This window comes from Trachurus trachurus (assembly GCF_905171665.1).
Source record: "Trachurus trachurus genome assembly, chromosome: 10".
Taxonomy (NCBI): Eukaryota; Metazoa; Chordata; class Actinopteri; order Carangiformes; family Carangidae; genus Trachurus; species Trachurus trachurus.
This window is the reverse complement of record NC_139894.1, coordinates 16,829,657-16,857,185: the sequence shown is the minus strand read 5'-3', so window position 1 is coordinate 16,857,185 and position 27,529 is coordinate 16,829,657. Positions and strand designations below refer to the sequence as shown.

The 27,529-nt window shown below is 40.9% G+C and overlaps 3 protein-coding genes across 3 annotated transcripts; all 3 read left to right on the top strand.

Annotated features, from left to right (window-relative positions):
• On the top strand, positions 1-7,786 carry top6bl (TOP6B like initiator of meiotic double strand breaks; the record flags this gene model as incomplete). The annotated part of the gene is made up of 14 exons (XM_083981222.1): positions 1-21; positions 213-336; positions 1,263-1,316; positions 1,393-1,514; positions 1,626-1,709; positions 1,819-1,874; positions 2,242-2,313; positions 2,468-2,663; positions 3,465-3,588; positions 6,249-6,395; positions 6,532-6,653; positions 6,998-7,110; positions 7,283-7,415; positions 7,523-7,786. The coding sequence occupies 14 exons, from the start codon at positions 1-3 to the stop codon at positions 7,568-7,570; spliced, it is 1,416 nt and encodes a 471-aa protein (XP_083837348.1). The 3' UTR covers positions 7,571-7,786.
• A 768-nt stretch (positions 7,787-8,554) lies between these two features.
• On the top strand, positions 8,555-15,042 carry pola2 (polymerase (DNA directed), alpha 2). Its single transcript, XM_083980871.1, has 18 exons — positions 8,555-8,888; positions 9,312-9,436; positions 9,569-9,651; positions 9,751-9,808; positions 9,930-10,039; positions 10,385-10,584; positions 10,784-10,872; positions 11,096-11,248; positions 11,608-11,670; positions 11,817-11,868; positions 11,962-12,080; positions 12,221-12,259; positions 12,499-12,572; positions 13,218-13,320; positions 13,412-13,518; positions 14,263-14,319; positions 14,410-14,536; positions 14,653-15,042. Exons 1-18 carry the CDS (start codon positions 8,804-8,806, stop codon positions 14,803-14,805), a joined length of 1,797 nt encoding a protein of 598 aa, XP_083836997.1. The 5' UTR covers positions 8,555-8,803; the 3' UTR covers positions 14,806-15,042.
• Positions 15,043-21,868: 6,826 nt separating this feature from the next.
• Positions 21,869-25,992, top strand: zdhhc24 (zDHHC palmitoyltransferase 24). The gene is made up of 3 exons (XM_083980501.1): positions 21,869-22,416; positions 23,651-23,928; positions 24,657-25,992. Exons 1-3 carry the CDS (start codon positions 22,112-22,114, stop codon positions 24,947-24,949), a joined length of 876 nt encoding a protein of 291 aa, XP_083836627.1. The 5' UTR covers positions 21,869-22,111; the 3' UTR covers positions 24,950-25,992.
• The last annotated feature ends 1,537 nt before the right edge of the window (positions 25,993-27,529 follow it).

The following is a 27,529-nucleotide window of genomic DNA, read 5'->3' as shown; positions in this document are numbered from 1 at the left end:
ATGCTCAGAGACATTCAGCAGGTAATGTTTTAAATTACCCACCAACGATGTTGTTTACAAGCCCAGCACAGTTTGTAAATGTTTGTGAAGTGTTGAGCAAGCGGCCATCTCCGGTCTGAAGCTAACTAAAGCTAGCACAGCAACTCGCAGCGTTATTAGCTTCCTGAGCTAACATGTCTGTGGCCTGTGTTGTCATTGTTTTACCTCTGCAGGTGTTGAGGCTGGTCACGCTGATGGGGAAGCAGAGACAGCAGCGTGGGTTTCAGAGGACAGGAGGGCTGCTGGTCCTCCTGTGGACCGACACCACAGCCTCGGTCCGGAGTGTGTACTGCACCGGTGAGACTCAGCCCCCCACCCCGGGGACCGCATCGTGAGGGCGGCTCCACGGGTCAGAGGGGCAGAGGGGCAGGTGGAGGTCGACCTGGAGCTAATGTAGAAAAGAAAAGAAAAACAGGAGGAAGGACGTTGTGTATTTAATTAGTATTATTATAAATATATAAGGGGGGGGGGTATTTTTTTATAAAAGTACTGTTGGACTTTTTGTCCATTAGCACGACCGACTGTCACGTGTGTAAGGTTAGGCCTGAATTCATACACAAATCACAGATTATTAATAAGGTCATATTCATTTACATTTACAACTACGTTAGTCTTGGATATACACATATAGTAGATCAATCCAAAAGAATAATTCAATCTTAAAGGGGGAAGTTTCAGCTTTTGTAAGGGACCAGACATTTGTCTGGGCTGGATTTTAATGAAGGGCCTCTGTTGGCTCACCACTGGTGAGCAGTATGGAGCTGGAAGTAGCTATGGTTAAATCAATGGCACAGGTATTTATGTAGGAACTAACTGTAAATGAATATGAGTTTTCATATAAAGTTCTACCAGATGAGCTGAAAGCAATTGTGCACATACACAGATGTTTGATTCTTGATTCTTGATCATTTTTTGTGCATTTTATCTAGTCTAAAAAGAGTTGAAGATTAGATAAAAAAAAAACTTTAACTGAGATTATCTCCATCACTCCCCACTGTAAGCATCTCTAGGCAATTGAATCAAGTCAACTGGGCCTAGTTTTTTTGAAAAAAACAAAACAAAACAAAAAGTCGACTTGATTCAATTGCCTAGAGATGCCTTCGACCTTGACAAGTGAGAATTTACACAGACATGTCCCCATTGTAAAGCTGTTAGGACCAGGTACAACACAAAGTTCTGCCAGGTGTTGAACTTGTTACCAAAGACTCCCCTTTATTGTGCAGTTGCAGGTGCTGGTCCCTGGTGCGCAGGAATTGAAATAGATGCACTCCAACCTGGTACGTATGGACACCTGACATATGCTCACATCAGCTTCTGTATCAAAACATAACCACTTTTATTTTGCCACATTAGTCCTCACAGATTTGAATGAGAGCTTTTTTCCCTGTGTGTGGCCATGTCCGGAGCCCGACCCAGAGGAGCTGTGTGCCTTCACCGATGTCTACGGTCCCCTCAGATTACTCCTGTCCTTTCAGGTACAAACAAAGGTCATGCTTTACAAACATTACATATTTAATTTCCTTTCAAATGTTGTTAATGATCCAAGTGAGGCCTTGAGTGACATGTTATTTTTTCACACTGTACAGATGAAAGATGCAAGACTCCTTAATCCAGAGTGGCAAGCTCATATAGAAGCATTCCTACGTTTATTCAGTTTGGCTAATGCAAAGGTATCAAAGGATCTGTTTATCTATCTACAGCCAGGTGCAAAAAAAACATTACAACTTTTATTCATTGTATTGCAGAAATATGACTTTTTTTTAAATTATTTTTTAACAGATTAAAACCCACCTCAAATTCAAATACAACCAGAAGACCCTTCAACAAGAATTCAGGTATGACTGCAACAATTTTATTGAATGTATCATTTTAATTATTAATATGAATTAAAAGATCCCATAATAAAGCATCTTACATTAAAACTGTTTGTATGAAATGTATATTATAATGTGACCTACGCTATCACTGTGCATTACTCAGTTTTATTAAGTAATGTAAGAATATCAAAGACAAGGTTTGTGTCATACACAGACTTGGAGTGGAGTTAGATTTTAATAGCACTAGGCAACATGTTTAGTTTTAAGAGTTACAGTATAATAAAAGCCACAAAGATCAAAGAGAAAGTTAATAAATTCAAATGATCAGTGAGAATGTCAGTCTCTGTTTTCATTAAGTACTAACATTGTTTTCCTGTTCTTGCAGAGTGAAAATCAAAAGTACAGTTACACAACCAGACCACCCATCATTGATCTTGGATGTCACTTGTAATACACAGTCAGTAATTAAAACTGTAGTTTGTGTTGCCTTCCTTTTAAGAGAGAAATTACAGATGTTTATCCTCATTACAGATGTTTTACCCTCGTATATCAATGCTATCAACACTGTATGCATGCTTTTAATCTGTAAAAATTGATTCTCTCTCTCGCAGGCCTCCAGAGTGTGTAAAGACAGGATGCTGGTGTCTAGGAGGACATCCTGTCCTTGGAGACAGATTGCCACTAAGTATCCCACCACACACCATGACTCGGGGCCTGTTCGGTGAGCTCAGCATTCAGCCTGTCACGCTTCTTCGGCCCTGTGTGCTGCAGTACCCCAATCTGGCAACCCAGCTCACCCACATACAAGTATCCTTTTCTGATCGTCTTCGTTCTAGTGGTGACTGTCCGGAACAGCATCTCCAGTCAGATTTGTAAACATTGTTCAGTACAGTGGGCTGCGTCTCTGCTTGTAGCAGATGGCGTGGCTCAGATTGTCCCTCAAGAGCTTGACCTCCAGTCCGCACTGGGACGGTTTGCAGCTGAGTGTGCAAACAGAGATGAGGGCCAGCACCTCCAAATCCAGGGCCTTACTACACTGCCGGATAGAAAAGAGGCTTGCTCCCTTCGGATTTGGACTGAATCATTTCACTATGTTAAGAAGTTCAAGTATTTTGGAGTCTTGTCTGTTTAGTGGTTGAGGGTAAGGAGGACCGAGTTATGCATACAGAAGTGGTTAGTCAGATGTCAAGTGTTTTATAGCTGTTTTGGACTTTGAAAAACAATGACATAGTTAGAAGCCAGACAGAGATTGTGGAGATACAGTACTGTTAAAGTGAGGGCACAACTGTGCACATTTTCAAATAATCATAGTTTCACCTGGTTTTCAACACAGAAAGTGCCACAGAACCCATGAAAGAAGCGTACTGGCAGCTGTGATGTGTTTCAACAGGCAGATTGGCACATAGCAGTAATGTGAACATCTTTCTGGGCTGTGGTGGTGATGAGGCGGCGTCAAGGCAAAAACATTTATTTACTCGCCAATAGTGTTGGAGCCATCAGTTTGGTCATGAGGTTTGGTTAGCGGCCACTGTTGCTTTGTGTTGACTGCGTGGAGGTGGTCCAGGCATCTGATCTAGATTAGTCGTCCTTGACTTCTCATGCCTCCAGGTGTTGGTTTACAGCCCCAGTAATGTTCCTGTTCCAGGCCCCTCCACCTTCCTCCAGAACATCCCCGCTCATCTGGACTGTCAGGAGTTGACCCTGCGTGGCCTCCGCTGCTCCTCCTTCAAAGGTAGACGACGGCCACAGATAAAACACACACCAATAAAGGCCAGTTTTATTGGACAGGGAATAAATTTAACCTTGTGTAGGTCCAAAGTCCGGGACAGTTAATCCTGCTTTTTAAAAGGTAATTTAGCACTTATCTCAAGGAAATTTAAATCGAATGCAACTGGACTTGGTTATTTGTCCAGTTACATTTGATTTAAATTTCCTTGAGATAACTATGACCTGGACAAATGAGAATATTCACAGGCTAATTTAGCACTTGATATTTGGATGAGATAATTCTTGACTGTGAGATTTGAGATGAGGCCTGAGAGTAATTGAAACCACCTGTGTTTATTTGTGAGAGACTATGCACACAACCACAGCCTGCGGCTGCCTGTAAACCTTTAATGAATCACAAAAAGCCAATAATTTGAATCAGAGGAATAAAACAAGACCAAACAATGGAAGTAGGAAAAAAGAACACATACTGAACCACAATAACAAAACTCTTAAAGTGACAGCACTTGAAGAGAACAGACTGCAAGGTTTCCCAGCTGTGTGATTGTCCTTGTGCTTTATAAACCTGTTTCCTGTGAATTATGTACATATGCGAATAATTCACAAGTTCACAACCATTAGTGGTCTTGGTTTGGATGCAAGAAGCACCGTTGCATGCATTCGTGTTGCAAAAATGTCTTGCTGCTGAATGTTTTAGAGGGGAATTTGGGGTGGAGAAGTTTACCATGTGTTTGGCTTTTACAAAGGAGGCTCTGGTTCCCATCTAGTTTTATACAAGGCATCAGTGGTTAAATCTGTCCTATTTAGTGTTGAACCTAATCTATCCCAGACCTAAACTAAATGGGTTTGGTTCTCTCAAGTGAGAGTGAGGTAGTAGAATGATGCTTTTGTTGAAATAAAAATATTGAGCTAAAAGCTAATTGTACAAAGTACTGCAAAAAATGAAATTTTGACTCAGTGGTTATAGTTGCTTTAGTTCATCTTTGGAGGAACACAAATATATTTACCAAATATTGTCACCATCCATCTCCTTCTTCTCTGGAGGAGGGTCTGGCGAGCGAGACTACAATCCATCCAATAGTTGTTCAGGCATGTCATCAAAAACAAACAAAACGTGGCACAAGAGGAGAAAAGAATGACCAAAAGGAATTAGGACTCATCCTCTGGGGAATCACAAAGGTGAACTTTGATCGGGATGATAGGGTCACTAGGACAAACATGGGTATGGAGCAAGTCATCCTCTGGAGAGAGTATGAATGTAGAAAATGTCCGGGGAATCTATAGAATAGTAGTGGAGGTATTTCCATCCACAGTAGCCAAGGCCACCACGGAGGCTAAAAATGTAAAATGTTATTTGGTGATACAAACTGGTTGCATATTAAATGTGAGTTGTAATCAATAGTGTGTTTCCAGATAACAGTCAGATCTGAAGCCTTACCACAGGTTTCATTTTAGCCCTAGAGAAACACAAGATTTTCTTTCAGGCCGTCCGTCCAGGTAATTCAAGACTGGGGTAAATCTGAGAGTCAGGCTACTCTTAAGTCATGAGAGGTTACATTTAAGGGTCAATGACATGATGCAACCCAGTGTCAAGTGGTGTAACCAGTATTTTTTCATAAAAATCAGACTATATACAGGAAAATAAATCTGGACTCAAATGTGGAAAAAAATACATTCATTTTTGCAATGCAACACTATGTTTCTTGACAAATTTTACATAATTCGTCACAATATTTAGAAAAAAGACTTTTTACTACTTACTTTTACTAGGCCCTGCTCAGTATTGCCGAAATGCATTGAAATTTTAATATAGAAATACAGCAAAAAAAAAAAAAAAAATTCAATTTAGGCTAACGCTTTCAGAAGAAAGTATATTTTTTATAAGTACGCTTAAATCCATTGTAGGTGGATAAATATCTAATATAATTCTTTTGTGGTTACCCCATTTGACATTTTCAGGGGCATTCATCTTAGTTTTGTTAAAAAAAAAGGTTCAAAATTCAAATGACATAAAACCAACATAATTACGAAATGCACATTCAAACAAATCTGATGCATGCCAGTAAAACAATTTTTAAAGATATTTCTGAATTGCTCATCTTTCCAATCCTTATTTGTCACTGACTCTTAAACTGATTTACTGTACAGAGGCACTTGAATTTGTAATCAGTGTTTACTCATCGCCAGATGATGCATGACACAAACAATAGGATGAGATGTAGTGCATTATAGTTACGTGTTGGTCATATGGTAAACCTAAAAAGTGGCTCTTTTCTCAGAAACTGCTGTTGCGTAATGTTATTTCTTCCCTCACAGATTACACAGTAAATCAGAACCACAAGCAAAACCACACATCTACAGTAATCAAGCTTATTCATTCACAACACATGATAAAATGAAGGAAGGAGTAGTTTAGTCAGCCAAAATCTGAGGCTGTGAAAGAGGATATTCTACCATGAACATGTATGTTGGTGAAGTTTTGTTTAATTCAGTATGGAAATCAGAACTAGAAGTGTAAAATATTACGACATAACCTGCCTCACAAAACCCCAACCCAAAGGTGTGTCTTCCATTTGCTCTAATTTTACCAACCAGTGTTGACTTGCAATATTTTATACTGCCTCATCACTAATAACTGTGTTGTTTTTCCATTTCCTCCTGCAGATCTTGCCCTCAGCGGTGGCACTGTGTATAAAGTGGAGGAAAACTCAGAGGAAGAGTCAAATCTTCCCACAATGAAGCAGACTCTCCTGCTTTTCCTCTTCCTGCAGCACAGTGACCCCTTCGTCTCCCATGTCTCTGATCTCATGGGTAAGAGACAAACACATCATGTAGAATAATTGCTTGCAGATAGCCTGTCCTCATTTTTTCCTACTACATCTGAGCACAAGAATAAGGTTCTGTTTAGGCTGGAGTGGTAAAAGGAGTATCTGTGACCGTCCTACAGCCACAGAGGCGCTGATAGAGCTCCACCTGGAGGATATTCTGAGCAACAACAGACAGGCAGTCACAGCAGCCCTGCAGACAGAGCTGAAGAAAACACTGAAAGACCAAAACCGCAGAAAAAAGGTAAGTCTGAAAAACAAATGAAAAACTGACTGGCCTCTAAATCTTCATATAATAGTGTGTTATCATTCGACAAACTGATCAATTCATTGATGAAGTTGTTAATCAAAAGAAAATGCTTAACATATACTTAACATTAACACCCACTTGTTATTTATCATAAATTTAATATATTTGGTTTTGTACTGGTGGTTAGTCTAAACAAACAATAATACGATGTCACTGTGGGTTCTTGGAGACTGTTTTGGTTATTTTCACATTTTAAATAAAATAAAATAAATAATGAAATCAAGCGTTTACTGAAGAAAGTGTGAGTGAGTGTTTGTGTTTTCTGTGTGACATGAAAGGACCAGGAGAAGATGAGTTCAGCCGCTGATGTGATTCTCAGTTCATCCATCAGTATCGTGAGCTGCAGCAGCAACATGGCCTTCAGACAGGCCTGTCTGGACAGCATGAAGGTGTGAAAAAAAAAAGAAAAATGTCATGCAGATATTATATAAAGCATAATTTACACTATCAAATCTTGTTCAGGAAGAAGACACAAAGCAAAGTTGTTAGCAGCTACACTGCAAATACACCTGTTACATACAAAGGTTAACACGTTTCCCTGTTGCTCTTGTGACAAATATCAGGTATCGTTACATAATGCATGCATGTGTTTATCAGGTGCATGACACCCGTGAACTGTCAGCCTCGCTCTGTGAATCCCTGAGGAGGGTGACATCATGGAAATTCGCTCCCAGGGGCAAGTGCTACTCAGTTCAGGTGAGTTGACGGTTGATGTCTGTTCCACCATCACCAACCAGTTACTATAGCAACACTTCATAACTGATTTTTAACCATAATTTAACATCACGTCATTGCATCCACAGACGCAGGGACATCCTGAGCACGACGAGGCCACCAGAACCGAAATCTGAGTTTGCGTTTTTCTACAATGAGTTTTGCACCAGTTGAAACCTGTTAATGAAGTTAACACTGGGAGTGTGTGGCAGGAGCGAGTGCATGTTGTGAATGTGCTGCTAATGGCTATCAGACAGATGTTTACTCAACCTTTAATTTAAAGCACACGCAATGTCGTTTTTATAGATTCTGTGTTTTTTTTTAACAGTTGTAAGACAGAAAATGTTTCAGAAGAGCTTGTTTGTTCACTATAATGTAAAAAAAAAAATACAAAAAGATAAGTCTCATGTTTGAGAAGCTGAAATCAGTCAACTACTGATTTAATTGACTCAGAATTTCTATAATAATAATATAATATAAATAATATTTTGTTAGTGCTTAATCTTCAATGCACCCTTAAATAAACAGAATGGTACAAACATGGGCATGGGTGTGTACACTGGCATGTAATGCTGCGTTAAATCAAAGTCCTTCTAGGCTAATATTAGAACGTCTCTGGTTAAATACAATACCAAATCTTCATCATGCTTGTTGAACAGGGAAAACCAAATTAGTGAAACAGAGGGAGTGCTGCTGCTGCACTGTAATTTCCCAGATTGGGATCAATAAAGTCTATCTATCTATCTATCTATCTATCTATCTATCTATCTATCTATCTATCTATCTATCTATCTATCTATCTATCTATCTATCTATCTATCTATCTATCTATCTATCTATCTATCTATCTATCTATCTATCTATCTATCTATCTATCTATCTATCTATCTATCTATCTATCTATCTATCTATCTATCTATCTATCTATCTATCTATCTATCTATCTATCTATCTATCTATCTATCTATCTATCTATCTATCTATCTATCTATCTATCTATCTATCTATCTATCCACCATAGATATAAGTGACCACTAGGTGGCAATAGAGGCTTTTATTTTGTAGCGAACTTCCGGTTGTTGTTGTTGCTATGTGACGGAAGTTCCGGCCGCCAAGAGCGACAGCGCTTTTTCGCGGTAAAATGAAACGAACTGGTCAGATTTATTCTTAGTTTTCACATCTTTGACCAAACTAAGTCGGCACAAACTGCTGCAAGTGGTGTTTAGAAACTGCATCGTTGAGAGAATCCAATCGTCGTCCTTGTTATGAAGCGAGAGCAAAGCTAACGTAGCACTGGACCTTCAGGCGTTTTAATCTCCATTATTTACAACACATAGTTAGCGGTGAGTATACAACACAACGTTACAGCCATGGCGGCAGTAACCACAGAAAGCGTGAAAGAAGAGCTGGACATGTTCGGTATAGCCTTCAAGGAGGACTCCGTCATCGACAAGAGTAAGTAGCTAACATGGGCTAACTTTTATGTGAGTGTTGTGGTGCGTTTAATAGTTATGATGTTGAGGTTCATCTGCGGTGTTGTGTACCCCGGATTTTGTTGCACTTCACTTAAATTATTTCCAAGACAAGTAAAACAGGATAGAAAGTAAAGAAGTGTAAGTGGGCGTCATAAAGACAGTGTAAAAACAAATTAAATCAACATTTTCTAAATTAACAACATCTGATTAAATTTAATATGTAAAGATATTAACAAGAAATACAGAGACTAGCAGACTTCGCACAACAACTATGCAACCTGCAATCCTCATAAGTCACTGTTGCAGTGTCATAATTATATTCCCTCTGTGTATTTGATGCTTGCTTTACCTTCACCTGCTCTCTCTTCTTTTCTTTCCCTCCACCGTCTCCTCTGTCCATCAGTGGTGGAGCAGTGTATTTGCAACAGGTTACCAGCAGACAGGATTGTGTTGGAGTGGATGGCCTACAGCAGCACGAAAAATGGATTGAAACTCACCTTGGACAACTTGGAGCAATTTGAACACGAGGTGACAGGTTCATGTTATATTTTTCCAGTCTTTAAAGTAACCATTTATTTGCGATTGTACCATTTTGCTTGTGTGCCTGAAGTGGTTAGAACGTAAAAGGAAAACAATTTACAGTCTGTGTCTTCTTTGCAGGCGTTGAACAAGAAGAATAAGTCGAGCTCCAAAAGAGAAGAAACTCATAACAGAACCAGAGACATCAACGATCTGCGGGACTTGTATCCTTCACAGTAAACTCTCATAACAAAAACACTCTTCACTATGCAGCAGCACCTGTTAATCTCAGCGTGTTACAGACCCTAACATCATCTCTTCAGAATCAAAGCTGAGGAAGAGGAGGACGATCTATTAGATTCCTACTCTACACCTGCAAAGGTAAACTCATCCTATCCACTTATGTCTGATCCTCATGCTCATGTTTTCTGTATTTAGAAATATTCCATTAGATATTTCTCTGTATTTTCTGTTCTCACCATATTTGTTGACGCCTGTGCAGGGCTCTCAGAAACGAGCACTGACCACCCCCGAACACCCTCGCTCAAAGAGGAGTGCAGCTCTGCTGACCAGCCCGGGCCTGTTGCTCTCTCCTGCCAGCTTCTCCCCAAGGTATTCAGCATCAGCAACCAAATCCCCACAAACACATTGTGTTTCCAGCTCTAAAATGTGGTCCACTGCTACACTGAAACAACGTGGAAAAGATTTATTCAATCTGGACTTGATTTTGTTCTCTATTTCCCAGGAAGAGTAAACTTTTTGTATCACCTTCCAAAACACATATGCAAATTAAATGAACACGAGTTATCTAGTTAAATATAAGAAGCCAAAAAGTCTTTAACTTAACCCAATCTTGGCTCCATGAAACCAAAATAGAAAATGTCAATTGCTTGATAAAATAGAGAATTTGTTGCACATGACCTCACTCCGCTTCTTTTCCCCTCTGTCTCTCTGCAGTGCAACTCCTTCACAGAAGTACAGCCAGCGAGGAGGGAAAGGGGAGGTGGTGGTTACGTTCGGGGCAGTGCAGGGCACCCGCTGGGTGGGCCGGAGGGCTGCAGGTGTCGGCGTCCAGCTGGACCTGCTGGAGGCTCCTGAAGACTCCCTCCGCTCCAGCTACAAGTACATGTTCCAGAGGCTGCGAGACATTCGAAACGGTACGAAGCTGTACAGATTTCCTCAAGGTTATCAGGTTGTCAGACATATTGACACTCGCTGTTCGTCCACATCAAACGCTCACCTTAATGTATAGTTGTAAAAACGTACACATAAGTAACTCTCATCTGTCAAACAGAGACAGTAGAAATGCCTGGACACTTAGCCTTAACACAGATTTTTTGCATCTTCCCTCCGCAGTGTTGACAGATAAGATCGAGGAGCTGGGAGAAGGCCTCAAGTCTCACTTCAGCATCGAAGAGTTTTCTCCCGTTTCTCTGCCTGCACAGGTACAGATGTTTTTTGTTGTGGACTTCTGCAAACTCAGAACAGTTTAAAACTGTGGTTTCCAAAAGGTTTTAAATATATATCTGGCTACAGTCGTTGTTACAACAACATCATGTCATCACGTTGTATTGTACAATGATTAAACTGAGATGTAGCTCAGTGATGTCTTTGTATAACTGTTACCTGACCACTCAGGTTGTCGTGTGTCTGTTTGTCCACCTGTAGGACAGTGTAACGGTGCTGGGACAGGTGTGCTGCGACAGTAACGGCAAACTGAACGCACAGTCGGTTCTGCTGGAGGCGGGACCAGAGCAGGGCGGTCAGCAAGTACCTGTTGACCTATCAGAGCTCAAAGAGTACTCGCTGTTTCCTGGTCAGGTGAGCACCGGGACACATGTTGGCTCTGCCGTGAATGTCTTTTTTTCTTCTTTTTTTCCACCACTAAGAAATGCATCCACCTCTGTAGCTTTATGCTGCTATTATTACACACATCATCAGTCACTAGCCACTAGATTGTAATGCACACACTAAGCGGTGGTTTCTCCTTTGCCTGCGCACTGAAGTCTGTGTGCAGCAGGTTATACGTCCACCAAGAGTAACAGAGCATGCCAAGGACCTGGGCCGGAGACTCGCCCAGCGTCTGACCGAGAACTCTGACACAAACAACAACGCATATGAATCAACAACTGCCTTCCTGCAATGAATAAGACACAGAGACACTGTCCTCTGTTTTACAGGTGGTGGTGATGGAGGGAATGAACACAACAGGGAGGAAGCTGATGGCTTCCAAACTCTGTGAGGTCAGTTTAAGTTAATAAAAGCGGACACATAAGATAGTCAACAATGAGTCACACTTACTTCAAATGGTAAAATGGCCTGTTTGAGGCCTGTTTTTTAATCTTCTGTTAAAAAAATCTTGTTTTTTGTATTTTATTATATTTTTTAGAGCGTCCCTCTTCCTTTCTACACTTCAGAGGTGAAAATGGAGGCAGATGAAGGTCAGGAACAATGTGGGATTAAACAGCATCATACAGGAATCACTGTTAACTGTAATCAAAACACACTTCACTGCTCATCTAATGCATTTGCAGAGCCGTTGAACGTGCTGGTGGCCTGTGGACCGTTCACCCCATCGGACAGTCTGAACTTTGACCCTCTGCTGGACCTGATCAGTGTCATCGTCAGGGACCGTCCTGATGTCTGCATACTGGTACAGTAACTTTTGTTGTTACACATATAAACTATAATCCAGATCCAGATGTGTCTGTGTCTGGATGCACATTGTATAATTACACAATCCTTATTTTATTCAGTGTTGTGAGTTTTCAAATTCTTCCTCTTTTTCACCAGCTCGGCCCATTCGTGGATTCCAAACATGAACAGATTGAGGTGGGTTTACCAGTGCACATGACCAGTTTATCTATATTCTCATATTTTGTTTTAAAATTAATTTGAAACTTCACGTCCAAAATCAAAAGACAGAATCATTAATCCCTCTTTATCAACATGATTAATAATAATAATAATAATATTTTCAAATGATTCCTTTGAGCTGTGATTCATTTATATATTTGACTTTGTTTTAAATGAAGACATGTGATCATTTTATTTTCTGTTTCCTCTGACAGAAAGCTCAGGTGACTGAGACCTTTGAAGCCATTTTCACAAGATGTATTGAAAGCATCGTGGATGGCACCAGAAGGTACGTATGTCTCATAACTCCCCTCTCACTGATTCCAATATTTATCTCCTTAAAGGCCCCATGCTGTGCACTTTTCTCTGGGTTTATTTACCTGCTGATATCCCTAACAAAATGTATCATTGGTTTTGAGTACCTGTGATCTGCTTAATATCGTTTCTACTGCCCCTTTCTGTTGCCTCTTTCTGGAGTTCTAACAGGCACAGGTCATTTGGCCAATCAGAAGAGAGAATGAGAACCTCTCCTCTGATTGGCTGACTGTTTTAGAGTGGCATGTGGTCGGGCCAATCACAGGCAAGTAACTGAAACCTAAGCTGCATTCATACAAATTGAAAAAAAACAACTGGTCATGGTGGGCGGAGTTACCTTGTGTGTGACATCACAGAAAGGAGGAAGTGCTATCTGCTCGTCTCAAATAGAATGTTCCTACAAATGGGCGGTGTGTGTCTCTCCGTTTATGACCAATTTGATGCATGGGGCAGTATATACGTGGCCCAGAGACCTCCCCAAGCACGAAAAAATAACCAAAATCACATTTTTCATGCCATGGGGCCTTTAAGACCTTAAAAAGCACCATTTCCCCTCACGTGCACCTTAACCTTTCTATTTTAAAATCCATAACGAAGCCTCATGTTTTCTTCTGTGCAGTGTTGGCTGTCGTCTAGTGTTTGTTCCATCGCAGAGAGACATCCACCACCATTTCATCTACCCACAGCCTCCCTTCAACCTGCCAAACCTCAGCAAGGACCAGGTCAGACACTAAACAAGCTGATTTTAGGATTCTACATGCAAACTACAAGTAGTTCAGCATCTCACTACAATTTCTACTCATGTTTTCACAGCGCGTCACCCTGGTCCCCGACCCCTGCACCCTGCTGATCGACGGTGTGACCTTTGGTTTGACCTCCACTGACATTTTGTTCCACATGGGTGCAGAGGAGATCAGCTGGTGAGGAAGAAGACTTGGTGCTGCAATTTGCAATTTGTAATCTCCACACACCCTCATCCAGCAGTGGAGCTCAGTCAGAAATGAACAAGAAGGGAACAAACAGTTTCACATGTGTCTTTGAAAACCTGGCTAGTGACATTCAGATCAGCACTGAACATGATTTCAAAAGAGGGGGTTTATGTTAATGGGTTTACGTTACGTTACTCAGCCACAACTACTTTCTATATTTGAACCTGTAGTTGCATTGCACTGATGAATATGTTTGTAGAATTAATTAATTTTATTTCCTACTCATATCCAGCAAACATAATCAGTACAGTAAACCAAACCAAACCACATAGATTGTACATTTCAAGTAGAATTCACACAAATAATTCACTCTTTCTTAATTTCCAAGCACTTTTCATGAAAGTAGCTACAGTAAAGACCTCTTCTCTGAAAAACCATTCCAACTTAACCTCGTCATCATCAGTCCAAAACAACTCAGGCTTCACATTATGCATTTTCTGAAATAACAACTGCCTGGCTTTGTCATATAATGGAAAATGAAACAAGAAATGAAGTTCATCCTCAATCACATTTAGATTGCAGACAGTACAGAGTCTTCTCTCCTCAGGTACAGAGTTGAACAGACCTACTTCTATTGCCAGAGGGAGAATCCCAGACCTCAACTGAGCACATAGAGATCTTCTAGATGCAATCGTAGAGTTTTGTGTAAAAACGTGTTGTTGGTTTGTGTTGCAGTGGAACTGGATCAGACAGATTTTCACGGATACTGAAACACATCCTGACCCAGAGGAGGTAGGAATCCTGGAAGAGCTTCTCTGTATTCTGTGTTTCTGAGGCTCGACCAACATTAACGCAACCTGTGTTTTCTGTGTTAACGTAAAGTTACTACCCACTGTACCCGCCTGTGGAGGAGGTGAACATGGACTACGAGAAGTTTCAGAGCTTCGGCCAGCTGCCACTCACCCCAGATGTTCTCATCGTTCCCTCTGAGCTGCGCTACTTCGTAAAGGTGCGGATGCCTCACTATCAAAAAATGTTTAATCTGTTTCAATTTGTGTTGCACTGAATATCAACCTGTGTGTTTTATTGATTATTCCTTAAATCCTCATCTCCACCTGTCCTCAGGATGTGGTTGGCTGCGTCTGTGTCAATCCCGGGCGACTGACCAAAGGCCAGGTGGGCGGGACGTACGGCAGACTGCTCATTCAGCGCAGCGCTGCGACAGAGGACGGGAAGAGAGTGAGCCCCTGCTCGGCTGCTCAGGTGGTGAAAATCTAAACAGTAACAAAGACTTTAAATTCTCAGCGTCATCCACAAATGACTTGGTTTAACCGGGACCAGTTTGCCAGCAGCTTTCCACGCTGCAGCCTCCAGACACTCGGATGTAAAATATGTAAAAGACAGAATTTGACTCATGTGCTGTTGAAACCTTTTCACCCACTGGTTTATTTTCATACGACAAAACATGTTGGGGTTGTACTGTCCTCTGTGGAGGAATATCAGTCACTCAGATACTCAGATCTCTTTTCAATAAATTATTGTCACACTTTGTACTTTATTTTGTATTTTCTACTTCTTCAAATACTATTAACCTGTGGTCTTCATTGTAGGGAGAAAAAAATCCTATAAATTGTCACCAAAAAAAAAGAAGTAAATGTTTGATATGTAAGAGATGTAATTAAATGTACTGATATTGTTCATGATTTTTAATGAAAGCATTTAGATTCATCTCCCTGGCTCTTTTGCCTTTTTTATAAGTTGACAAAGAACAGTAATAAACACAGATCGAATTGAACACAATAAGTTAAACAAACCAAATAAGCACAAACTCAATTACCAAATCAATTAGGCTTGTCAACCTAAATAACATATTTAAATAAACTATAAAAAGGCAAATAAAACAGATTTTGTATTACACAATAATAATACTTTAAAATGTAGATAAAAAATAAAGCTGGTCTAATACTCTCCTTCATTCTCTGAGGTAGGTTATTGTGTCTTATCGCCAGGGTTCATCCGTAAAAACAACACATTTAGTCATAAAAGTCGTCAAACTCATCTGAGTCACTCTGGTGATCTGTCTTTGTCGAGTTGTCCAGCTCCACTTGGAAAGCCTCGACCTTGTCACAAGTCGCTGGAAAAGAAATTGAAACAGAATCAGCATCTTCAACAAGTTTTATGTTGCGGAACTTGCGGTACTTCCAAGTTTTTCACATATTTATTTACATATCTTGTGCCTGTGATGGCTGTTTGCTGCTGTACCTTCAGGTTTGTCGTCAGCTTTCAGCTCCTTTTCTCTGAAAACACACGAGGTTAAAAAGACGTGAGAGGAGAAAAGATGCAGCTGTGTTTTGTCGCCACGAGAGAAATGAAAACCGTACTCACTCTTTCTTCTTGGTTTGTTCTTGAGGTGCGAGGAGTTCCTCGATATCATCCTCCTCGCTAAAGCCAATGGACTCCTCGTCATTGTCTGAGGATCCTGTTTTACTCCCTCTCTGCTCTTCCTCCTCGTCTTCAGCTGCCTCCTCAGGAATAATGTGAATCTTTTTCAATCTGATAAAAAAGAATATTTCATGTTAAGATTCAGACATTTGTAAACAAACTCATCTTATTTCTTGATCGTCTCACCTGGTTTCTTGCGGTGAGATGATACTGTCCTCTGAATCTCTCTCCTCCTCTTCTACTTCATTGCTCCTCTGCTCTTCTTCCTCCTCTTCCTCCTCACCCTCTCCATCCTCCTCTTCAGCAGACCCCCCCTTATCCTCCCCCTTCTTGTTCTCATCTTCTTCACTCTCTTCCTCTTCATCCTCAGAAGTGGCAGAACCCTGTGTTCTGTTCCCGCCATCTTCATCCTTCAAATCCTCATCTTCATCATCCTCCAGCTCTTCCTCTGCTCCTGTCTCCTCCTCCTCTTCCTCCTCTTCTTCATCTGCTGTGTTCTTTCTGGCAGAAACCTCACCATCGTCTTCCTCCACATTTCTCTCCTCTTGCTCTTCATTTCTCTGACTGTTTTCTTTTTCCTCATCATCATTACCAACGTCTCCTCCTCCAATATCTTCAAGCTCCTCTTCCTCGTTCTTTTCTTCATCATTGCTTTCTTCAGCACTTACGCTCCTCTCCTGATTTTCTATATCTGTATCTCCATTTTCAACCTCTGCACTGACACTTTTTGACTCCTCTTCCTCTTCGCAGCTGTCTGATTTGTCATCAGGATTTCCTTTCATTACATTTTCACTAATAGATCCATTGATTCGATTCACCGACTCCTCACTAGTGGACTCGCTCTCTTCATTGTGACTCCCAGAGTCATCACCCTTTTTCCGGCTCCTTCCATTCGCCACCTCCTCCATCCTTGGTAATCCAGCAGCAAATCCCCCACTCCTCGTCCTTGTTCTCCTGCTGCCGCTCGTGCTGCGCTGCTCTGATGAGGTGTCGCTGTCTGAGGTTTGGGCCACAGCAACTCCAGCAATAACAATTGCACTGGAGCTAACTGATGATGGCCTTGAAAGAGGAGTCAACAAAACATTCAGTACAGAGAAAGGTAAAAATGATGGAAGAAATTTACAGTACAGTAGCATCAGTATGAGACTTTGTAACAATAATAATGTGGAAAAGTTGTGCTCTACTTCACATTAAAGTAGGGATACAAAGGTAAAGGAAATAAAATGTACCAAAGATGATACTGCAGGGCTCCAGACTAACTTTCAGTGGCCCCAACCTAAACCTCACACTGTAAATCAACATGCAAAGTAAATATTCACATTTCCTTTTCATTCATGATCCTCACACACATTGGCCCTTCCACGTATCACCAGTGTTAAAAAAACAACAAAAAAAACAACTGCAATTTACTGGTTGCACGTGCGTAAGTAGATGCATTTTTTACTTTCACTGTCTCAAATTTTGGGGACAAAATGCCCCATTTAGGGGCCCGTCTGGAGCCCTGTACTGTAGAATAGGCCTGTCCATGTTATGTAAAATATTGAACAGTTAAATCCAATAAAAGACAGAGAATCATCAAATAACTAAAGCTATAGGTGAACATATTCTATGCATTCATTCTGAAGAACTTTGCTCTTTTAGGTCAATTCACATCTGTCACTCTCCATCTACAGCTTTGCCACCAGTTCAGTTCTTGTTACTATTCTGTGAAATTTGAGCCTATAACATTCAGATGTGCTCAACACATGATTACAATGAAGAACACATCATAAAACACCTGCGTTGAGTGCTGCGTGGGTGTGGAAAGTCACTTCTACCTCTGCTGCTCTTCATTGTAGGGATCCAATTACATACATACATTTACATTTTTTTCACATCACCTCCTATAATTAAGAACACTTTGAACCAGAGTGAATCCAGAGTTAATTAGCATTAACATTGATTATTGTATTTGTATTAACATCAAATTGGCACTTTAATAGTGGGAGATGAAGCAAAGCCTGACCACTATAGTGTGCCATGTTTTAGCAGTACAATATTTCCTATAATAAATGTAGTTTAGTATAAATAGCATTAAATATAAGTGTACAAACATCTTAATGGATGTACTTAGTCTCCATCACTGATTACATCTAGATGAACATAGATCAGTGGTTCCCTACCTTGATGATTGGACCTAAGATCACAAGATTAACCCAGAAGGCATTAAGAAAAAAAAGCTTATTGTGGTATCTCCCGCAATATTGTTTCCTTTTCTCTAGTCTATTTCTATAAGACACACATACAAAGCTTCTTAAAACCGTTGAAATGTGACAGGGTGCATGTGGAAACCCTAAGAAAGTAAACAGGTAAGACGGAAACAGAGCTGACAGGCAGATAAAAGATAAGTCGCGAAATCTATAGAGAATAAATGTCCTTACTCCTGAGAGCTGCTCCTGTCTCTGTCTGAGGAGGTCCGCTGTGTTTTTCCTCTCTTCTCCTTCTTCTTCGTCTTCTCTCTGCTCGCCAGGCTGGAGTCCCTGCCACTCTCGCTGCTCTCTGTGTGGCCGTTGGACAGACGAACTGCACGCACATTACAGATACATCTCCTCTTTAAAAAAAACACTATAGTCTACACATGCTGTATACATAGATACACTGACATGAAACAGGCGCTTGCTTTTTGTTAAATCTCTTCTCCCCACCTGGTTTGATGTCCAGCTCTTGTGATAAATGGCTGCTCCTGCTCCCACCACCTCTCTCTCTCTTTGAGCTCGATACTCTGCCTGTCTCTCCGTCCGCCCCCCTCCCGTGATGAGGAGGCTCCTCCGTGTAGAGCTGACCCCACAGAGCCCCGGAGCCCGAGGGTATTGCAGCAGCGCCTGTAGGCCAGGGCCAGGGGTAGTTGGGCTGAGGAGAAGCCCAGCCTGCTGGATCGTGTCCGGGCCAGGGGTAACGATGACTGGATGAGGAGGCAAGTTGTTGTTGGAGCTGGAACTGATGAGGATGTGGGAAGATGGAGGGTGGTGGGAGATAAGATGGGGGGGCGTGAGAGGAGCCTTGAGGTTGAGAGGGCACTCTGATAGGAAACCTAGATGCAGGGTGGGTGAGCCAGGACGACTGCACGTAGGGGGGCTGAGAGGAGACACCTTGGCTGTAGTGGCTGTTTTGGTAGTTCTCTGGAGGTGCAGACACTTTCTGTGGCTTTTTGGCAAGACCTATAAACAAAAAAATATACACATGCTGACTGTGAGTGTACATGAAGGTGAAGAAAGTCTGCTGTGCGATGCTATGAGTAAAAGTGAAGATTAAAGTGACAGTATAATTTCTTCAACTGGGTGAGGAGGTGAACAAACCTTGTGAGAGCGAAGGTTGATCTGCAGAGGACTTAGTCATTTGTTCTTGTTCTGTATTGTTTAAACATGATCTCACGTACTCCTCCATCCTCTGTTGAAGAAACAAAGCCCGTTTCACACTGATTCAGCTTCATAAACATTTCAAGATGGTTCACCTTTAGATGGAGTGTAGAATTTAAAGAAAAGCTGCTGCTGCTGCTGCTGCTGCTGCTGCTGCATACCTTCCTCTGAGCAGCCTGCGTTTTCTCCTTGAGTTGCTGCCGCCAGCGGGGGGCGCTCTCCTCCAGATACCTCTCATATTCCATCTGCAGGGGCCAAAGGTTAAGACAAAGGTTGAGCACAAGGATCTTCCCAAAAGGAAAACAGTAGTGACTGTTAAAAACCAACATAGACTTTGGGGTCTCTTTCCATAGCATCTTCCTAAATTCTTCTTGTCCTGCATGTGTGTGTGCTTTTTGCGTATTTGTGTGTATTTGTGCACCCTGATCGTCTTCATGGCAGCATTGCGGGCCAACATCTCTCTCAGTGTATCCTGGGCTTTCTCAAACTGCTGCAGGAGCTGCCTGTTGTGTTGCTGCGCAGTGAGCTCTCTCTCCTTCAGCTCCTGCCAGCGCTGCTGCAGGTGCATCACTCTGCTGCAGGAAACACACACAGGTACATTTACACTGAATAAACACATTAATATTTAATGAAAATATTTAAGTTAAGAACCATGTGCACCTTATTTAAGTAGGAAGTAGGAAATTGCACATATTTCCTGTATTTTGATAGAGGAGGTGAAATAACCTAATGTGAATTTTCATAGTGGACATGGTGTGTTTTGTGTTCTCCACCACATCCTCAGTCAAAAACAAGTGCAAGTGCAATGCAACAATCTTGTTGTGTTTTTGGCTGTGTACTTACAGATGTTGGTGACTCTGCTGAGTTGAAAAGTCAGTTTGCATCAGCAATGGTTTGTGGACACTGTAAAAGATGGAGACGTCACACCACGCTACAACATCATAGTAAGCCATATCAAACACACACTCACAAACACACGCAACAAAGAGTTCACAGTACTAAACGTTCAAGTTTCCAAACAAAAACCTGTGTATTACTGTCATTTTTGTTGGAGATGATGATCATTGTGTTTGCTGGATTTAGCATTTTGAAGAGAAAACGTCCAACATGACCACCACTACTGACTCCAGGGCAGCATCCAAGAATCTTACCTGTTCTTTAGACTATGCGGCTTTTGTTTTGTGAAAGTATTTCTGTCTGTGCTGGTCATATGTCCAAGAGACAGTAAATTCTCCTTCGGTGCAGCCATGACTGCAGGCTTTCAGTGAGTGCAGAGATTATCTGGGATTAAGGTCTACCCTCTTGGGGGGGAGGGACCAGAGACATGCTGCCAATCCCCACATGGGTACAGTGATGGGGTTAAAGTGTAGTGACAGCTTTTCTTTGTTTTTTAGTGCTGCACAGGTAATCAAATTATTGAATCATCCACTTACATTCAGTATAGTTCTGTACTCGAAAGATTGAAAATCATCAATATGGAATTTAGTTAATTTAAAAGCATACTTAAGAGTACTTAATACTTAAAAGTATGTAACTCTAATCACCAAAAGTAGTAATTTATTAGAAGTGAAAAAAAAAAACTCAAAGCAGAAAATGTCCTCTGTTATAACCTACCAACTATATCATTATATAATTCCCAGTGCATTCATGTCTAAGCAGCATTTTGTTGCTGTAGCTCTTTGAAGTGATGCTCAGACTGAATTTTGTGATTATTACTAAGTATATTGATTATATAATTTCTTGTGGACTGTTTGTCTTTTGTACTGCCTGAGGAAGTGTTGATACTTCTTACTAGATGGTGAGAAGAAGAAGAGGCTGTGGGCTTTATGCTGACTGGTCCCACCCAGGCAGCAATGGGTTATGACCTGTGCCCTTCTGGTGCCCTTTTATTTTGTATCTAGATATAAAATACTTGGGTATTTGTATTTATAATTCAAATGCCTTTTGCTTAAGTATGGCACTTTAATACACAGGTGCATCTCAATAAACAAGAATAAGAATATCATGGAAGTGTCAATTTCCAGTAGTTCAAGTCAAATAACCCCAACCATGTATTGAGTGTGCATATAGAGGGACATCATTTTCAGAGGGCCAACATTTCCATATTAAAAATGCTTTTTTAATTGGTCTTTTTGAGATACTGAGTTTTAGGTCTTCATTAAATGTAAGCCATACTCATTACAATCAAAAGAAATTAAATAAATAAGGACATGAAATGTTTCATCCTGTGTATGTGTAATGGATTTATTATAACCCAATTAGTTTCACTCTTTGAATTAAATTACTGACATATATAAACTTTTCCATGATACTCTAATTTATTGAGATCGTTAATATAATACATCCATGATTGAGATGCACACGTAAATGTACTCTGTTGTATCTTTGGTCGCAGCATTAGTGACGTTTCCAGCGGAACCATAGTGTCTTGTAGCAGCACGGATGTATTTTTGTGTGACGCCTGGAAGCAGAAGCTCGATGCCGTCCATTGACAGAGATCGTGGTAAAAAGAGGTTTTTTATAGAGAAACTGCGTCATATTTCAACCCCCACATTACACTATAGTGTTCTAATTAAAACAATATAGTTGTTTTCGCCTTAGTTAAAATACTAAAGGTGTGGTTATTCAGCAAACTAAGCCAACCGACGGTTATTTTTAACGGTGCGTCTGTGAAGTCCGTCCCCACACTCACCACACCGTTTCCAGCTGTGGTTCAAACATCCCCGAGAGGGAGACGAGCTGGAAACATGACGAGCTTCGCCAGCAAAGCGTTTTGTAGGGTGGAGAAGTTGTGCCGCCATCTCCCCGTGGCCCTCAACACCTTCCTGGTGTTCTCCATCACCGGGGAGGTGAGCTACCTGGTGCTGCTCGAGGCTCCGCTGCAGGCGGAGCAGAGGAGGACGGAGTGGTCGGCCTGGTGGAAGGTGGTGCACCTGCTGGCCCAGTACTTCATGCTGGGCAACATCTGCTGGAACGCGCTGCTCTTCGTCAGGACCAGCCCCAGCATCAAGGGCGTGTTCCTGGGGGGAGAGGTGGTGGGCCAGGGCTGGAGGTAAGAGGCAGCGAGCAGCTGTGGGGGTTGTTTGTTACAGACAAGAAAGTGAGAGTGGGGTAAGATGAGCCACTTTTTATATTTGGATCACTGCATCGATTACATCATTACACCTAATTCACTTTCGAGGGTGAAAAATGTTTATGGGACATAAATATTTACCGGTAACCACTACCCAAGTGGGTCTTACTCTTACCTTCACAGACTCCATGAAATGATGCCTTCCTCCTAAATATCTGGTCACATGTTCAGTTTTCCTTATGGTTTTCAAGCAACAAAGTGTGGCTCAACTTGCCCCTATGCTCAACTTACCCCAGTCTCCTCTACCCTACATGACCAGAAAGTGATGGTGGACACAGTGGACACGCTTTTTTACTCACTCTTGTGAACTCCACATCAGTGCCAGATTTCACAAATGTTTTCCTGGATCTAAAGCCAGGCTCCAAAATATTTGAATAAACCCTCCCGAAAGTCCAAGTCATGAATGTTTAAAGGTGAAATAGCCTTTCAAGGCTCCAGACTGCACTTAAATGAGGGCATTTCACCCCAAAAATTTGAGACAGTCAAGTGCGAGTAAATTTGCAGGTTCTTTTTTTTTGTAACACTCGTACTATGATGTGCAATTTCATATTATAGGGGTTTCTGTATCCTCTGTTGTTTTCTTTTAATTTATTTATTCTTACACTTATTTAAATATAGGAATTTTGTATTTATTGTGTTTGTGTATTCTGCTGTTTTTATTTTAATCTATTTAATTCCCTTTGAGTGCACCTTACAGCAGTTGCTTTTAAAAATGTCGTTGTACAGGTGACTGTACAATGACAATAAAGCTCTTGAATCTTAAATCGTGAATCTTGAAACGTCGAAGGGGCGACTCAAATAATCTGGAATCTGTCATTACAGGTGTCAGGCCAATGTGTGTGAGGATCATGAATGAAAAGGAAATGTGAATATTTGCTGTGCAAGTCGATTTGCAGTGTGGCCCTAAAATGTTCTGCTTCTGCTCCTAAAATGTTAAGTTAGGGGCCAAGTTAGTCTGGTGCCCTGCCTTTCTCCACAACTCACACTGAGTGGTGTTTATTGTAAGATTAATAAAGTCTCTATAAAATATGACATACCTTAAATTATTAATGTAACCACAGCAAATAAACGTCTCTGCCGTTCCACAAATGCAACCTGTAACCACCTTGTTTATGTAACAGTAGGTGTTAGCATTGTCCTTTTCCTTCCACAGGTACTGTTATACATGCGAGACACACACTCCTCCTCGCTGCTCCCACTGCTACGACTGCAAGGTGTGTGTGCTGCGGCGGGATCACCACTGCGTCTTCTTCGGCCAGTGCGTGGGCTTCCGTAACTACCGCTACTTCCTGAGCTGCTTGTTGTTCATGTGGTCCGGGCTGCTGTACGCCACGCTGATGAACGCCGAGGTCTTCATCGTCATCCTGAAGGAGGGGGTGACTGTGCATAGTGTCCTGCTGCTGCTCATACCATGGATCATGCTGGTTTCAGGTACAATCTGCTGTCTCACATGTTGGTTGCCCCCATTTCCTGCATATATCTATATATTTTTATAGCCTTATTAGCACACTATAAACCTTTATGTATTCACAGTGCTTTTAAAGCCAAGTATGGTCCAAAAACATTACATTTACAATGATATAAAATCAAGAAAAGCTCTAAATCAGAGCAGTCGGTTCAGGCAAATCCTACTGGGGATTAATAAAGTATTGTGATTCTGAAATGTCTCCAAAAGATTCAATCAATTAGTTGTCAAAACAGTTGCTAATTAATTATCTGGGGCTCATCAAATTAAGTCTTGAGCCCTAGTTTGACGTTTTTCTTAAAATCACACAATGTGTCTCCTCTCTGTCCCAGATTTCTTTGGACAGACTGTTTTTGTTAAAAATAAATAAAGATAGAATAATTTGAGCTCTTCTAAAAGCGCAAAGAGCTCTTCTTTTGCCTCATGCTGCTGACTTCTGCTCTATTTGCTCTATTTTAATCTGCTAGAAATCACTTGAGAGAGAGCTCTGGTCCTAATGTCCCATTAATCCACCACATTGTTCCACAGGGATCAGCAGTTGAACTCAATGACTCTTGACACAAAAAGATGGCACCTCTTACTGTCAGGGCTATTGTACCCTTGTATTTTATTTAATTTAGTAAACATTGAAGGTTACTTTCTCTGAAGCCGGAGTGTGTGTTTTGCCTGACTGTGTGCCTCCTCCGTGTCCCAGGCCAGGTCTCAGCTCGTGCCTTCGCCTTCGCCTTCATTGCTGACACATGCGTGGTCGGCTTTCTGCTGGTGTCCGCCTTCTTCTTCTTCCATCTCTTCCTGCTCTTTCGGGGACAGACCACGAGGGAGTGGTACTCGTCCCGCCGACCGTACAGCCTGGGACTCCTGGGTAACATGCGCCACACCCTTGGACTTTACTGGTATATTGGCTGGCTCTGCCCACTCATCCCATCACCGCTGCCTGGGGATGGTATAACTTTCCAGGTCACAGGATCACTGGAGCCAACTCGGTAATGGGCTGTGTCTCATTATGGGCTGTGTCTTTGCTGTAGTTTTGATGGTTAATGTTATCAGGGAGCAGCAGCTGCAGGGAAGAGCACCTCAGTTTGAGAGGAAGTAGCTTAGGATGGGAAGATGGATGGTAAAGGTGTTAATGGGTATAACTGTCGACCTTGTGTCTTCTTCTCATCCTTCACTTGGGCTGAGGGAGAAATTGTGGGCCTACTTTGGAAGATACATTAACCTTGATCTAAAGGTAATCTGTCCACTCACTGAGGCTGGCCTCAGGTCATTACCAGAGATATAAGCAGTGGTACTTTGGAGTACTCAGCACTGAAATATATATGTAAAGAACACTGAAATGAGAATGTATTTTAATGATAGTGGAAATGTACCATTTTAAATGTCCTTAAGGGAAACTCATGACTGCTGACAATGATTTCTGGGTAGTTATCCCCTGAAATGAACGACTTCCTCAAGATGCCTAAATTTGAAGGTTGAATAAACTTGGCGTGCACTGTTCCTGGAAAAAAAAAAACATAGGTTTATTAAATACACCACTATTAGCTTCCTATCTGTGCATATACCTTCCATCACAACTGAGTTTATTACACAGCATTTTACTGGGTATTATTTCACCACATGGGATGATGAGAGCAATTACAGGGGAATCACAAGCATGTCTTAAGATCTGCAGGACAACGTATGTGTTTGGGAACAATCAAAAGAAATTGTACGTGGTGTAAAATTTATTTGGTTTCAGTTTACAGACTAATGTCGGGCCATACAGTGAATGCAGTATTTGAAATCTACAAAAAATAATTTTTTTTGTGTTCCTGTATCTGTTTCTGCAGGGGTTTTTTTTTTTTTAAACTATGTTATCTTGTCACTTTTTTGGACTCACAACTAGGAAACATGCTTTGATTTACTAATTGTATCAAGAACACGGTTATGTCCTACAGCACTTGATGCTCACTTAACTTTTGTCGCCTCATTTTAAAACTCCAGCCACTTACCCAGTCCCGTTTACCACAGGTGCTCTTACAGAAAATATTGTTAGTTGTTTTTGTTAAATATATGCATGTCTGCCTACTTTCTTTTTCCTGCTATTCCATGTGGTTCGCACCATTTGATTTCATTTTTGCCATTTCAGAGTGAACGTTCACTCTTTAAAAAAAAAAAAAGTTTAATGATTTTGTATTTTGTACGCTCGCTGAACATTTGTGTGGTGTAATGTGTTGTCATAATTAAATATGGGTTTGAAAATAGTTTCCTGCAGCTGAAATTATTTCATGGAAAAAAAACAGTAAAGTTTATTCATCCATATTCATTTTTATTGTAAATAAAATATTATAAATGTGATCAACCATATTTTGAACCCATCTCATGAACAGGGACATTATGCACTGTTCAACTGTTCATCACAACTACCAGTTACCTAGCAACCGGTCACCAAGGTCTCCTGCGTTTGGCGCAGCTGCAACAGTTCAGCTGCTACATCCTGATTAGTTTACATTTTCTTACTGGTAAGGCATTTTGTTGTCTATTTAACGTGGGGAAAACATTATCAGAGTATTGCCATTATGGTGTGTGTAACTTTAAAAAATATATATAAAGTAGAGAATTATCTGTCAAAGTTTCGGTTGCGTTGCGTGAAGTTAGCTAACTGAAAACGTTAGCTGTCAATAATAGCATTATCATGTGGCGAAGTTGATTGAAAAGATGTTTGAATGGTGTCGATAACTAGTCTTGAAATACATAACACCGACTTTGTTTCCTATATAACCCAGTAAATGTGTCAAAGACACTATATTATATCATGTTTTTTTGTTGTTTTGTTTTGTTTTTTCAGTTTATAAAAAGGAAAAAAAAAATCAAACAGAGTTGGAGGATAGTTAACTTACCTTGTTTGAAATACTTTTTTTTTCTCTCTCTTTTCTTTTCTTGGTAGCACTGTGTACTGTGTTTGGTCTACTGTGATGAAATCAAATAATTTTGCACATATCATTGCATTGTATTATATATGCAAAGCGTTTTCATAATTAACACATTATGTTGTACCAGGTACATCAACTCTTTTTTCTCTACGAGTTTTCATGCAGAGCATCAACACTTTTTTTTTTTTTTTTTTTTTAAATGGATCAAGATTAGACGTGAAGAATGTGTCCTAAAAGCTGTGTCTCATAATGCCTAATGGGAATTTTCCTTATATATGTTATATGTTGCACACATAAGCAGGAATAAGAAGTAAACAAGCAGGATGGATGTCACGGAGGAAAATATGTGAGTGATGTTCACTGAACAAAGCCACACACAGAAAAAAGCTGGTTGGTTAAGTTTTGTAGTGGCAGCGTATAAAGATTTGTCTGTGTTTGTTGTGCATATCTGTCTGTGGATGTAGAACACCAAAGGAGATGCTTGAGAAAATAGCTGAGCTGGATTACAGTCAAAACCAGCTGAAGGAGCTGAACGCTGAGATGAGGCGCTGGCTGGATGTTGCAGATGATGATATGGCGACGCTGCGCTCAGAGAACACGGCCCTCAGAAAACAAGTCAAAACGTAAGTCACACATTGTGGTCTTTATTCATTAGTAG

What these genes read in the sequence shown, in the direction of transcription:
- zdhhc24 (XM_083980501.1), top strand. Translation starts at nt 22,112, where the DNA reads ATGACGAGCTTCGCCAGCAAAGCGTTTTGTAGGGTGGAGAAGTTGTGC. An exon ending in GTGGTGGGCCAGGGCTGGAG is followed by an intron (nt 22,417 to 23,650) that starts GTAAGAGGCAGC and finishes TTCCTTCCACAG; the next exon opens with GTACTGTTATACATGCGAGA. An exon ending in ATGGATCATGCTGGTTTCAG is followed by an intron (nt 23,929 to 24,656) that starts GTACAATCTGCT and finishes TCCGTGTCCCAG; the next exon opens with GCCAGGTCTCAGCTCGTGCC.
- pola2 (XM_083980871.1), top strand. Translation starts at nt 8,804, where the DNA reads ATGGCGGCAGTAACCACAGAAAGCGTGAAAGAAGAGCTGGACATGTTC. An exon ending in GCTGCGAGACATTCGAAACG is followed by an intron (nt 10,585 to 10,783) that starts GTACGAAGCTGT and finishes TTCCCTCCGCAG; the next exon opens with TGTTGACAGATAAGATCGAG. An exon ending in CAAACCTCAGCAAGGACCAG is followed by an intron (nt 13,321 to 13,411) that starts GTCAGACACTAA and finishes ATGTTTTCACAG; the next exon opens with CGCGTCACCCTGGTCCCCGA.